Consider the following 13,959-nt stretch of genomic DNA (forward strand, 5'->3'; position numbering starts at 1 on the left):
GGGTGTGGAGGAAGGCAGGCAGTTCAGTTGCCGCCAAGCCGCCTGAAGAGAAGAGACAGATATCACAAATCGGTAAGAAATGTAACGTGACTGTTGCGCATACCTACTCTATATGTTTACCTCAGTTATACCATGTTATGTTTTTTTAGGTTATCCAGAGCGCAAAAGAGGGAACTAATTACTTATAATATATATCATCAACGAATTTAACGTCGTTCATCGCATGACGCAGTTGATATTGTATTGCCCTGACTAGCACCTAGCTAACGCAGCGCTAGCTAACACAATCTGACCTTAAACTCTACCATCCTACAGAAACTATATAAAGTGTCCACTGATGCAGTCAAGCTAAAGCATTATTTAGGATATTTGGGTGAAATTGTGCATATTTTTTGTTATAATATAGCCTATATCATAAATTAATTAAACCGTTCATCACATGACGCAGTTGATATTTTCTTGCCCTGGCTAGCACCTAGCTAACGCAGCAGATACACTAGCTCAGTGGTTCCCAAACTTTTTGTGCCCAAGGCACACCAAAGGACAAGTAAAAATCTCAAGGCACACCTATTGTGCAAAATAGCCCTTATAACACGTGTTATCACTCATATCATGTAAGATATCTGTACATGTGCATAATTATTTACTAATGCCAAATAAAATGTGACAAAGACAACTATATTACTCATGAAATATTTATTAATGAAGTATTTCAGAAATGAATTTGAAACGTTATCAAATTAGGCTTCATCAAAGCAGCAACACACTCATTTAAACCAGACAGGTCACACAATAAAAAATGAGGCAAAGGAAACTCAGCAGAAATTCAGCACAGAGAACTGTCAATGCAAGGAAGCTGCATTGTCCATGGTCCTGAACTACAAATTATAAATGTAACATTTCAGCAATCAGCATTGAAACATGTGCTATTGTAAATATTTTGCCGATTTACAAATTAGTGAGATACATGTGCGTGTCGGGCGTGCAGATTTTTTTAATCCTTGGTGGCACTGAGGAGAGGGCCACTCGCAAGTCCTGTTCAACAGAGAGCTGTGACCTCCTGTTGTTCTTCATGTAAATCAGAGTAGAGAACGCCAACTCCAGAGATGGGGTCTGTGGAAATTGATGTAAATTATTATGGTAAAAAGTTTAATACAGCGTAATTCTGGTATATTCATTTTTATGTCACCTGATATATGGGATGTTAAGTGTTAGTTAATGAGAGAAATGTATGTGCGTTCATTTCAAGACTCCTAAAGAGCAGGAGACGATTGGGTCACATACACAATTAGAGAGACAATGGTCCTTCTGATTCTGGGTAAGCTGACTTCGGGTGGATTTAAGTTCAGAGAGGGCCTGGGGGTATGAGGACAATTAAGCTCTGTTAGTTAGCTGGTCATGAGATGATGACTGGTAAATTCCCAACAAGTATGGCTTTCATAAAGAAAAATATATGACTATTGTGTGATAAATGATAAGATGTGTTTTGCTTGAAACTGAAACTGTTTGGTTCTCTGCTGGCACGCGCGGATTCACGTTTGCATCTCCCAATGAGATGACCTGAAAAGATGACCAGTTGACCCCACCCCTTCCTGTTTGTGTTGGTATGAAAGCGTGTTCAGCCTTTTGTTCGCTCTCTCTTCTCGCGCTGCCAAGGCAGAAGGATCTAAACAGCGCGTGAACCAGGGCAGGAGTACTCCTTACGTTACGTATATTATTTTATATTATATGGTAATGTATTATATTGTATTGCATTGTTAACTTGTATAATTAAAACAGATTATTGTTTAACCTTCGTCCTGGTTGTTTTGAGTGTTCCTTCTTTTAAAGCAAACTCATAGGATCGGCGCGGAGAAGTGATACCTACTCCTACAAATGGTGACCCCGACGTGATGACGTCATGACGTGGTGACGTGAGGACGTGCCGATGTGACGTCATGAGTGGGTTTTTTAGAGGAGAGCACTGGCAGCCAGCGGACGGAGGGAGATGCCTGGAATAATCTCTGACAACTATGGATCCAACTGAAAGGTAAAACGGACGCCTGTTTCTATCGAAGGTCTGTAATTGGCTCAAGCTAAATTTTAGAGTTGTCAAAGATATTTCCAGGTGTCATTTATGGTAAAGAATGCAATGCATATTTTAGCATAGGTAGGTAACAAACTAACTAATAAGATTAATAAAGCAACGGTTAGAAACCTCGTGGATTTTTCAGAATCACACGACCGACTCGTTAGCTACACGTGAAGCGATGAGGAATGTAAGACGAAGGTGAAAGGCCCCGTGGGTTTTTTCAGAAATCAATACGGCTAGCCCATCGGGGAAGTTCAGTGGTTTCCTAAAAGATTCCATCCAGAACAAAACAGAATAATGCTTTCCAGTCTCATAGGAAGCTGCAGTTGCATTATAAGTACAAAATCCAAGGGCAGATACGCAAATTTCAAAAAGCCATTTTGAAACGAACGGAATCTCGTTCTCTTGTTCTGTGGGGTTAATCTAGAAGGCTAAACGTGACGATAAAGGATTCTGTTGACCTGGGTTTCGGCTCCATGAGAATGTCACATCGCTGAAAAGCGCATTCTAAGGTCGCATTATCTGTTGAAATAAACATCACACCATAAAGCTGGATAGACTGTACGAGGAATAATTTTCTGTGAATAATTACTAATAGATAAGGGAGAAAAGTCAGATAAAGAAATGCGAAGTCATACTGGAAGGATACCATGGGTTCGAGAAAGCCCCCCTTTTTCTTCACAGCTTTCCTCTAATTGCTGTGCAGCAGCCCGGAGTGTGACTGCTTGCGCTTCTTCTCAAAAATGCCTAAAAAATGGCTGCTGAGCATTGAATTAAAAAAAAAGAAGGAGTGAATAACATTAAAAATTAATAGATCAATGTGTCGTAGATATTTAAATAAATAAGAAACATTGCATTGTGAATTTCGTGGTATTCGTCATTTACTGAGAATTTTACTTAATTATATTTCAGAGGAACTTAATTGCATACAGTAACGTTGAGGGAAAGTAAGAATATGTTTTGCTGAGTATATGAAGTACATGCAGGTCAAAGTTTGATTCAAATTGAACATAATAGTGGATTATTCCACCTAGATTGGACATGGAAAGATGAGAATTTGTTGGGCATTGGATGGCGAGCTCATTGTGAGAAATATATATTGTAATGTTATTTAGGAGTTGTGTTGATCATGCAACAGTGAGGTTCAACTACTGCTAAGCTAGTGAGCCAGCAAGTTGGCATACTGATGGTGGAATAGTGGGAGTAAAGATGTACACGAACAATGAGAGTAGATTAAGTTGTTTTGTCTTTCATGCTTTTCACCAAGGCTCATTTGAGTGGTTATTGTCTTAATGTAGTGTTGTTTTGTGTTATATTGTGTAAAATATAATGTACCCACACGCATGTGGTTTATTTGTCACAGTTCATTTTAAAGTCAGCCACCTCATGGCTAGATCTCATCTCTGAGAGTCCATTGGGTTAATGAGTAAGAGGTCCTTTTGTTCTTCAGGCCACATGTTCAAGTTATTTGACCCCATGAGGTCAGGAGTCATTCTGTTAGACCACAATCTTGTGTAAGACAAATCATTGTTCTTTTGTCACATTTTGAATTACATAACATTTCATTTTGCTAAATCAATTTATCTATAAATGTTGTAGTTGGAGTTTGGTGTTTGCTAACATTTTTAGGAACAACATGGTCCTACACTTGTGTCAAATTACATTACTGTGATCAGATTAGTGTGCTCTGCAGGTTTACTATTGTTCTGACCAAGCAGTGGGATTTTTAAGTACAGGGAAGTTCTTTCATAGTGTGTGAAATATGCGATGCTGGAAACATGTAGGTGTTGAAAAACTTAGTTTGGGTAAATATGTCACAATGGATGAAACGATTATTAGAGGGAGTTTTTGTAATATCATTAGTAGACATTAATTGTGTTTTTAAGTTTATAAAGAAAGAGTAGAAAGTAAACAGGAGGTTTTCCTGTTTGGCTCATTTGATTTGGAGCTGAAGTAAGGAAGAGTGGTGTTTTCTGAGAACTGTCATTCCTCATGGTTTTTAAAGATAAATCGTCGGTTTGTATGGACTTTGATGTGGAGATAGGATCATGGTGGAGAAGGAAGACCTTTTTTGGTTTCAAATTAAAGAAGATTTTAAAGATGACGTTTATTTTTTCTGACTAGAATTTTAGAAGCAGGACTTCAACTAGACAAAAGAGATTTTACAATGTGGTTTACTACTTTTAATGAGGTGAGTAATCTGGGTGGACTACTGTCATTGGTGTGTTTTAACATTCACATGTTTCAGCATTCCTGACCATATAGACACTCAGCCGTTCTATTTTGTAACCCTTTGGGGAAGAGATTTAAATTGAGTTTTTCTCCAGTTGCTGATTTATTGTGATTACAGCGTCACTGGATAGTTGTGCGCCACCTTTGGGTTGTACTCTGAATCAGTGTGTTCGTGAAGAGTTGCTCACTACAGAAACAGAAGAACTGTGCAAAGAACGCATCTCTGAGGAGGGTTTGACATTTTGCTTGTACCTCGTTGCCAAGGCAACAGTGGTGTGAAGAGGAACTGCAGTTTTTGGGGATTCCTGCTGTGCAGAGGACAACGTGTGTCTGCTGATTGTACCACATTGATCCAGAGGTTCCTTGCCCCTCAGGACATCCCAGTGCAAAACAAGAGTTTCATTGATCCAATTGACTACAGCTGCAGAAGACAACGCATCACTGACTGTTCACATTATGACAAGATCTTGAGACAGGCTTGTCTCAGACTGTTCAGACTCTGAAGAAATTATGCGATGATTTGACAGCATAACTGTGCAACAGTTTTCCAGAGGGTGGTGTACAACAATAGGTTTAGTGTTTGAGAAGGGAGGCTGATTGTTTAAACGATGGTCTGGAATACTGAAAAGATTCAAGTTTAATATCCTTGTTTAGCAAACAAGACATCTGATTATTAGGTCACACATAATAATCTTGACATATAAACTAACTATGAGTAAAGGGATGAATGGATTTCATATCCTAGGGAGGGTTAGTTATGTTGCGAATACTTCGCAGGGTGTTTGCTAGTGTATTTTGAAGAACAAATAACAAGGACACAAGTCCAATTTTGTTTTTAGATTAAATTGTCCATTACCAAAACTGTTCACCTTGTGTCTAGATTTGGACTTTGATGGTAAGGGAGTATTTAGGCTTATTTTTATACATCTGACATTTTAAAATGTGTTGGCTGTTCACTAGATAGACATTGGTTAAGAACTTTTCTGAAGATTGAATATTTGTTCCATTTCTGGATATTCCTATTTAGAAAGTAATTTTAGAGTAAAGAAGGCTGATGCTGAAATGGGAAATAATGTGGGGCCTTCAATCACCCATTGTAATGGTGCATGTTATTGACGACCAATAGGGAGGAGGGGTCACTCGACCCACCCTGCGGTGGTTTTTAGAGTCTTACTTGCAGCTTCACAGGAAGCGCACAGCGCCGGATTATGGGTTTAGAGGACTAGCGGCACCACCTCCTAATGGACATTCATTTAGTTGGTGATTAACTAACATTTAGAGATGTTAAAAAGTAGAGACATGCCTACCATGAGGGATGATTCCTAAGTTCGACTACAAACCATTGATGAAATTACTTCTGTTTTTAGGTCCTTGATAGAGGAAGGAGTGATTGTTACATGTTCGGACACCCAGGGTTCCACGCACGGTTAAAGACGTTAACATTGTTTTTTAGGTATACCAGAATTGAAGATACATGAGTATAGTGACCGATGAAGAGCTACACAGGTCCTAGTAGAGGTTTGACTCAAGATAATAATTGTGTGCACAAGTTTCTGAAATAGATCTATTGGACATTTTGATGTGGATTAGGTGTTGATGAACTGCAGTGGTGTACAATGGGGAAGTGACATTTTTTGGCTAGACACTTTTCAGGGAATGTGGGAAACAGCTGTTCCAATGAAAAGTTAGAGATATCTTGAACATTATAGTTGTAATTGTGAATTAATAAATGATGGCGCTCCATATATACAGATTTGTATAGACAACGGATACTGGCCTATGCTGAAACATCAAAGTCTCTGCAGAGCACGACACATGGCCAAAAAGACTGAGACCAACTGACCTTTGACCCTGACCGACAGGTTAACTTGAGAAGGCACTGTCAATGACTGACTCTGAGGTGAACCTGACCAAACTTGACTTTACAACCTGACAGTGTGAGTGTGAGTGTGAGTGTATGTCTGCATATGATCAGTGCAACTGCATGATTTAAAACAATTACTAATCAAGCATGTTTTTGGACTAACACATTATTTCTGGGGCTCTGTGGGAAATGAGAGGTTTCCTAACATTCCACAAAAGGGGAAACCGCACATGTGACCCGTTTCTAATCTACTTGATGATATTTCACTCCCACAGGAGGTGGCAGTTTGCAGAATGTGAAACTCAAACTAAAACATGAAGATTCTGTTTCTTTTAGGACTGAATGATGGAGGGAAACACTTCATTTCACTGAGGTGTTTACTGTGGAAATGATGGATGTACATTTGGGAAAAATGTTTGGTATTTTCTTATAATCCATTATTACCTAAAGGTTTTCTTCCCATACAGGATTTTGGTTACACATGAGTTCATGTGTAAAAAGGGGGAGTGTAAACTTCACAATGTACATTTTTCATTTAGGGACTGAAAGGAACCTGCTGCCCCAACTCGATTGTTCAATCTGTCCATTGATTGACAGTTTTAGAATTGACCTGCTCCATATCTGGGGATAAGATACTGTTTGATGAATGTTGACATGTTTCTAATATTGATTGAGTTATAGCAGGTAACACAGATAAAGAATCAGTGGCCAAGGGGCTACCAGATAGATGTAAGTCCAGAATGGAATACTGAAGATGTTGACCTGTGAGTAATGTTTCAACTATCAATCAATCAATCAATCAATCAATCAATCAATCAATCAATCAATCAATCAATCAATCAATCAATCAATCAATCAATCAATCAATCAATCAATGTTTATTTATATAGCCCAATATCACAAATGTTACATTTGTCTCAGTGGTCTTCACAGTGTGTACAGAATATCAGTATGACAATACGACACCCTCTGTCCTTAGACCCTCACATCGTACAAGGAAAAACTTCCAAAGAAAACCCAGTTTAAAGGGAAAAATGGGAGAAACCTCAGGGAGAGCAACAGAGGAGGGATCCCTCTCCCAGGACGGACAGACGTGCAATAGATGCCGTGTGTAAATTGAAAAGATAATACATTTGCAACATAGGTAGTCCAAATGTTTGGAAATGCATGTGTGTATAATAGGAAGATGAATCCACGAGGATATCCATCCAGGACCTATGATCCAGGACCACAGCCACGACTCAAGATCCAGCGCTCGCGATCCAGGACACAGGACCGCAGGATCATCCATGACTCCGGATCCCAGCGTATATAGACACCAAAAAGAAAGACATTTGGGGAAGCTGGGTTAATCGGAACATGAGTGTACACGGGTATAGACAGAGAGAAGGAAGAAGTAAGATGTCCCCCGACAAACTAAGCCTATATCAGCAAAACTAGGGGCTGAATCTAATCAGCCCTAACTATAAGCTTTATCAAAAAGGAAGGTCTTAAGCGCACTCTTAAAAACGGATAGGGTGTCTGCCGCCCGAACACAAACTGGAAGCTGATTCCACAAATGTGGAGCTTGATAAGAAAAGGCTCTGGCTCCCATTGTACTTTTAAAGATTCTAGGAACAACCAACAACCCTGCATTCTTGGAACGCAATGCCCTAGTAGGACAGTAGGGTATAATGAGTTCTTTAAGGTAAGATGGCGCCTGCCCATTAAGGGCTTTGTAGGCGAGAAGAAGAATTTTAAATTCTATCCTGTGTTCTATAGGGAGCCAGTGTAAGGCAGCCAGAACAGGTGTAATGTGGTCCCTTTTCCTAACTCTGGTTAGTACACGAGCCGCAGCATTTTGAATCAGCTGAAGCGACTTGATTGACTTCTTGGTACTCCCTGATAATAAAGAGTTACAATAATCCAGCCTAGAAGTAACAAATGCATGGACTAGTTTCTCTGCATCGTTTTGAGGCAAGATATGCCTGATTTTTGCAATGTTACGTAGATGGAAGTAGGCGGTCCTTGAAATTGATTTTATGTGGGCGTTAAAGGATAAATCCTGATCAAATATAACACCAAGATTCCTTACAGTCTCACTGGAGGCCAAATTAATGCCATCCATAGTTAGTATGTCTTTAGATAATTTGTTTCGTAGATTCTTCGGGCCAAGTACAATAAATGTAGCTCAGTGTAAGTTCAATCAGGAAGACAACAGCATCGGGTGTCACACGTTATTTCAATAAGTGATCAGGGGCATTACGCCCCGGCTAGCCAATCATCGCACCTGCTAACCTCTTTAAATCTGCTCTCCCCTTCCTGTCAGTTGTCATTTCAGGTGTCAACGCAAAAGGTAGTAAACGAATACTCCTCCGTAAACACTCAGAAAAGAAAGAAAAACAAACCACAATGTCTAACACAGACTCTTCCGAGAACGAACCGTTTTCGAAGGATCTCGATCCTGGCTCCGATGTACCTCCGGATGCAGCTTCGAACTCCTCAAGCCTCCGGCGCATGAGCGCCCGCCTGGCTTCCCGTGACAGCTCACAATCAGCAGAAGCAAACTTCATAATCACCCATTTACGGCAGCAGGGTATCTCTGCAGCCTCAGATCTCCCTCTCTCCCAGCTCAGGGAGCTCTCGGACCAAGTCTCCGGCGCGGTCCATCAGCCCAGGGCAGCAGCCCCAGCAGCTCCAGCCAACTCTCCAGCTATCACCCCCGAGAGGCCGGAGCGAGGACGCGGGCGGAGCCGCGGGGGGAAAAGGAAAAAAAAGTCAAGTCCCTCTAGAGCCGGTCCATCTAAAAGGTCCACCTTTCCACAGGCTCACCCAAGCGTCGCCCAGCCCGGGAGCCCCGGTAATCAGCCACTAACGGATAGCATAGCAAACTCCCTGCAATCGTTGGCTAGCTCTATGCTGCTAATTGACGCTCGCCTGCAGGCCATGGATAAAGGCCCCATCGGAGCTTCAACCTCTTCTGCGAACTGGGCCTCGGTCCCCGCTTCGCTGCCAACAGGATTTATGCCAGGTCTCGGGGGTTTCCCTCCACAAATCATAGCTCCCCCTCACTCCCTGGCTTCAGCACTCCCAGCGCCTCACTCAGGTAGGCCTCATATTCCCCAGAGCGCTCACATTTCCTCTCGGCTGAGAGCGAAAATCCTCGAAGGGAAAGACATAAATTTAGTCACCCTCATCTTGCCTTCCCCGGAGTGCGACAAGTCAATCGCCACGGGAGGAAGCATCACTGCCGTTTTTAAGTCCGCAGATCCTCGGCTCCTCAGAGACCTCAACATAGGACAATTTCTGGTTGCTTTCGGCATCTTCCGCGATGTCCTGTGTTCCGTTTACCCGGAAAGAAGAGTTGAGTTAGACGCTTATCTGGGCCTCATCGGCGATCTTTATCTCAAATTCGGGAAATCCACGTTCTACTCCTATCACAAGAGCTTTTCTAGCAAAGCAGCGCTTCACTTAGCCCACTGCAACGTTCGCCTGGACTGGTCCGTGCTGGACACCGAGCTGCTCGTGATGGCGACTGGCGGGCAACAAGTTGTTTCGTGCATCAGCTGCGGGACGCAGGGCCACACCTCCCCCTTCTGCCCATCAGTGCCTTTCTCCGGGTTCAGAGCTTTTCCTGCGTCACAGTCGGGGAATAATAAACAAAAAAACCAGGTGCAGAATAGGCAAGAGGCGCAGATTAGGGCAGACGACAGGATCTGTTATAAGTTCAACGAAAATATCTGCACCTTTGCTTATTGTTCTTATCTCCATATCTGCAGTACCTGCAGGGAGGCTCACCCGAAGTCAGTTTGCCCCAGGCGCGGGCACGTGAAGTTCCCGCAGCAGAAACCACGTGGGGGAAAAAACTCCTGAAACATCACCTTTCCACCCCCATCAACATCCCACATTTAGCAGCAGCGCTTTCTACTCACCCAGATCCCGTGTTCGTAGAATATCTTCTGTCAGGGCTCTCTCAAGGGTTCAGGGTCGGGGTTATTTCTCCTCCCTCCGTGTCCCTTGTTTCAAAAAATCTGCAATCAGCATTTAAAGAACCCACCATAGTCTCCCAGCTTATCGAGAAAGAACTCAACAAAGGATACCTTATCGGTCCGTTTCACTCACCCCCGTTCTCAGTGTTCCGGACAAGCCCAATAGGAATAGCCACGAGTAAATACTCTGAGAAAAAAAGGCTGATTTTCGATCTGTCCGCACCCCGCTCCGGCCCGTTTTGCAGTATTAACAGCCTTATTCCTCCAGAGCCATTCTCCCTTCATTATGCCTCAGTCGATAACGCAATCAAACTAATTAAGTTTGCGGGGCAAGGAGCCTGGCTCTCCAAGGCAGATATTACTGACGCATTCAAGATCATTCCCATCCATCCATCCCAGTGGAACATGTTCGGTATTAAGTGGGAAGCTAAATTCTACTTTGCAGTTCGCTTGACTTTCGGGTGCAGAAGTAGCCCCTGTATTTTTAATTCCTTTTCCGAAGCTCTCTGCTGGATTCTGCTGAATAATGTCAGGATTCCCTCCGTTCTCCACTTGCTGGACGATTTTCTCCTCATAGATCCCCCTCGGGATAACTCAGGCGCTTCCCTGGCGAAACTCAAATGCTGCTTTCAGGAGCTAGGCGTCCCCCTGTCCGGAGAGAAAACCATAGGACCCGACACTAGCTTGGAGTTTTTAGGCATCACACTCGACACTATAGACATGAAAGCATCTCTCCCCATCGCCAAACTGCAGCGCATACGCGACATCACTAAATCCTATTGCGAGCAACAAGTCATCACCAAACAGCAGCTGCTCTCCCTCCTCGGGCACCTCAACTTTGCCATGCGCGTCATCCCCCAGGGGCGCTCATTCATCTCCCGCCTCCTGGACGCAGCGTCGGCTGTAACAAACCTCCACGACCGCGTATTTCTAGACGAAGGCTGCCGCTCAGACCTATGCTTCTGGTCTCTCCTGCTCGCCCACTGGAATGGCATCACCTTCTTTTACGACGACCTCGTGTACTCCTCTGATTCCATGAGGTTTTTCACGGACGCTGCCCCATCCGTGGGTTTTGGGGGTTTCTTTCAGGGAGAGTGGTTCGCGGGCCCGTGGCCTCCCTCATTTCCCAATCATGCCTCATCCTCCGCCCTGCACGAGATCTATCCGATTGCTGTTGCCTGCCACGTGTGGGGCCACCTCTGGCTACGGAAACGCATCTCGGTCCTCTGCGACAACCAGTCAGTGGTCTGGATCATCAATAAAGGTCGCTCCTCTTGTAGTGACATCATGCCGTTCATGAGAAGCATCACGTGGTCCTCCCTCACTCACAACTTCCTCATCTCAGCTCGTCACGTCCCCGGCCACCTCAATATAGTGGCTGATTCCCTCTCTCGCTTTCAATTTCAGACCTTCCGGAACCTCTGCCCGGAAGCCAGCCCGCAACCCGTTGGGATTCCTCCTCTGCATCTCCTCTCTCTACATTAAACAAGAGCCCCTTAGCTAGGCACCTAGAGTCGGCCAGATATTTTATGAGGAAAGGCTTAGCCACTTCCACCCTCAGAACGTACGACTTTGCATGGAGAACGTTTGCGTTCTTTTGTGTTTCCGTAGGCATCTCACTTAGACCCGTTCTCATCCCCACCGTGTGCGCCTTCATGTGCTACTGCGCCACTGATCGCCACCTCAAACCCCAATACATCCGGGGCCTCTTAGCAGGAGTACAATTTAACGTTCGCTGCTTCGATCCCAGCTTCCCAAGCTTGCTTGCTAACCTATCCGTTAAACTCATACTTAGAGGTCTTCTAAAAACGTTTCCCCCAGCGTTAGACCATAGACGACCCATTACACTCTCCACTCTGCGCCTTATGCTCTCCAAACTTAGAGAAGGATTATTTTCTCCCTACATCGACGCCCTACTCGACGCCGTATTTCTGCTGGCATTTTATGCTTTTCTTAGACCAGGCGAATTTACCACAGCTTCACGATCATTCAATCCCAATCAAGACGTCTGCCTTAACGACCTATCCTTCCACGCTAGCCATTTTAGTTTAAACATTAAACACTCAAAATGCGGAGGCGCTTGCTCCGTCATCGCAGCTCGCAACGATTCCCCGTTCTGCCCTTATGGATCCATGATCAAATTCCTGCGTCTTAGACCTTCCATTAATCCTCTCTCACCACTATTTCTTATTTCAGGGGATTTTCCCTTAACTCAACACCAGTTCAATCATTACCTTAAGAAAGTTCTCATTAGATCCGGCTTATCGCCCCAATTATTCTCGGGGCATTCGTTCAGGATAGGCGCAGCTACCTCCGCTGCTAATCAAGGCGTCTCATCCTCATCCCTGCAACAACTCGGACGATGGTCCTCCTCTGCCTTCACATCCTACATCCGCCCGGACATCAGTGCCGTGCTGGCTATCCAAAGGTCCCTCAAACACTAAAAGATGGTAAATATACCTATAACTGGTGGTGGTAACATGTCAGCATGTATACGTGTCTACGGTTCCGGATCTGTCAGGCTATGACTCCGGATCTGCGTATGCTAATCCCGCAAGTGCAGGTCGCGAACGTGGGTCCGAGTCAAGTTGCCGACTCAGGTCCGCGGTTAGGTTTAACCCTGCGGGCGCAGGTTGCGGACACAGGTCCGCGCTTAGGTTTAACCCTGCGGGCGCAGGTTGCGGACACAGGTCCGCGCTTAGGTTTAACCCTGCGGGCGCAGGTTGCGGACACAGGTCCGCGCTTAGGTTTAACCCTGCGGGCGCAGGTTGCGGACACAGGTCCGCGCTTAGGTTTAACCCTGCGGGCGCAGGTTGCGGACACAGGTCCGCGCTTAGGTTTAACCCTGCGGGCGCAGGTTGCGGACACAGGTCCGCACTTAGGTTTAACCCTGCGGGCGCAGGTTGCGGCCAGTGGGTCCGCGCTTAGGTTTAACCCTGCGGGCGCAGGTTGCGGCCAGTGGGTCTGCGTCATGGTAAACCTGCGTGCAGGTTTCGGGCAGTGGTCCCGCACATGACTAACCCCGCAGCCCGGAAGCGATTCCGGCGCTCATCATGTCCCCATGTTAATCTCCTTTTCATCCATAGATCTCCGCAGCCAGCCGCAAGGTAAGGATTGCTCACAGCTCCGTACTTCATACTTCACTTCTTTTGGGGGTTCATCAGAGCGATTCTTTCCCTCCTGAATGATCATCCTGCAAACCCGGGGCCTAGTCGCCAAAACATCATTACAGTTACTTGTTGTAATACGTCAATCACTATTCCCGCATATCATGTGTCCCGATAAATAAACATGTACTCATACATCACGTCTCTCCTGATTGAAATGTAGCTCAGTGTAAGTTCAATCAGGAAGACAACAGCATCGGGTGTCACACGTTATTTCAATAAGTGATCAGGGGCATTACGCCCCGGCTAGCCAATCATCGCACCTGCTAACCTCTTTAAATCTGCTCTCCCCTTCCTGTCAGTTGTCATTTCAGGTGTCAACGCAAACCCTCCTCCACCCCTTCGCCTCCTGTCTCCTAAATACAGGGCCAAGCTAAACCTTCTCCCTTCAGATCGGACTGAACTACTATCACCACCACCAGTGTCTAGACCCCGGGGGTTCATCAGAGCGATTCTTTCCCTCCTGAATGATCATCCTGCAAACCCGGGGCCTAGTCGCCAAAACATCATTACAGTTACTTGTTGTAATACGTCAATCACTATTCCCGCATATCATGTGTCCCGATAAATAAACATGTACTCATACATCACGTCTCTCCTGATTGAACTTCAGTTTTGGTCGTGTTTAACATCAACTAATGTTTCAACAGGTATTAA

General features: G+C 44.5%; 1 protein-coding gene across 1 annotated transcript; it reads left to right on the top strand.

Annotated features, from left to right (window-relative positions):
* The first annotated feature begins 8,558 nt into the window (after positions 1 to 8,558).
* On the top strand, positions 8,559 to 11,879 carry LOC117448912 (uncharacterized). The gene is made up of 2 exons (XM_034086209.1): positions 8,559 to 9,684; positions 9,873 to 11,879. Exons 1-2 carry the CDS (start codon positions 8,559 to 8,561, stop codon positions 11,618 to 11,620), a joined length of 2,874 nt encoding a protein of 957 aa, XP_033942100.1. The 3' UTR covers positions 11,621 to 11,879.
* The last annotated feature ends 2,080 nt before the right edge of the window (positions 11,880 to 13,959 follow it).

This window comes from Pseudochaenichthys georgianus, chromosome 7, assembly GCF_902827115.2.
Source record: "Pseudochaenichthys georgianus chromosome 7, fPseGeo1.2, whole genome shotgun sequence".
In the NCBI taxonomy this organism is placed as follows: domain Eukaryota; kingdom Metazoa; phylum Chordata; class Actinopteri; order Perciformes; family Channichthyidae; genus Pseudochaenichthys; species Pseudochaenichthys georgianus.

Coding starts and splice junctions, on each gene's coding strand:
- LOC117448912 (XM_034086209.1), top strand. CDS start 8,559: ATGTCTAACACAGACTCTTCCGAGAACGAACCGTTTTCGAAGGATCTC. Junction 9,685..9,872: donor GCTGCTCGTGATGGCGACTG/GCGGGCAACAAG, acceptor ATCTGTTATAAG/TTCAACGAAAATATCTGCAC.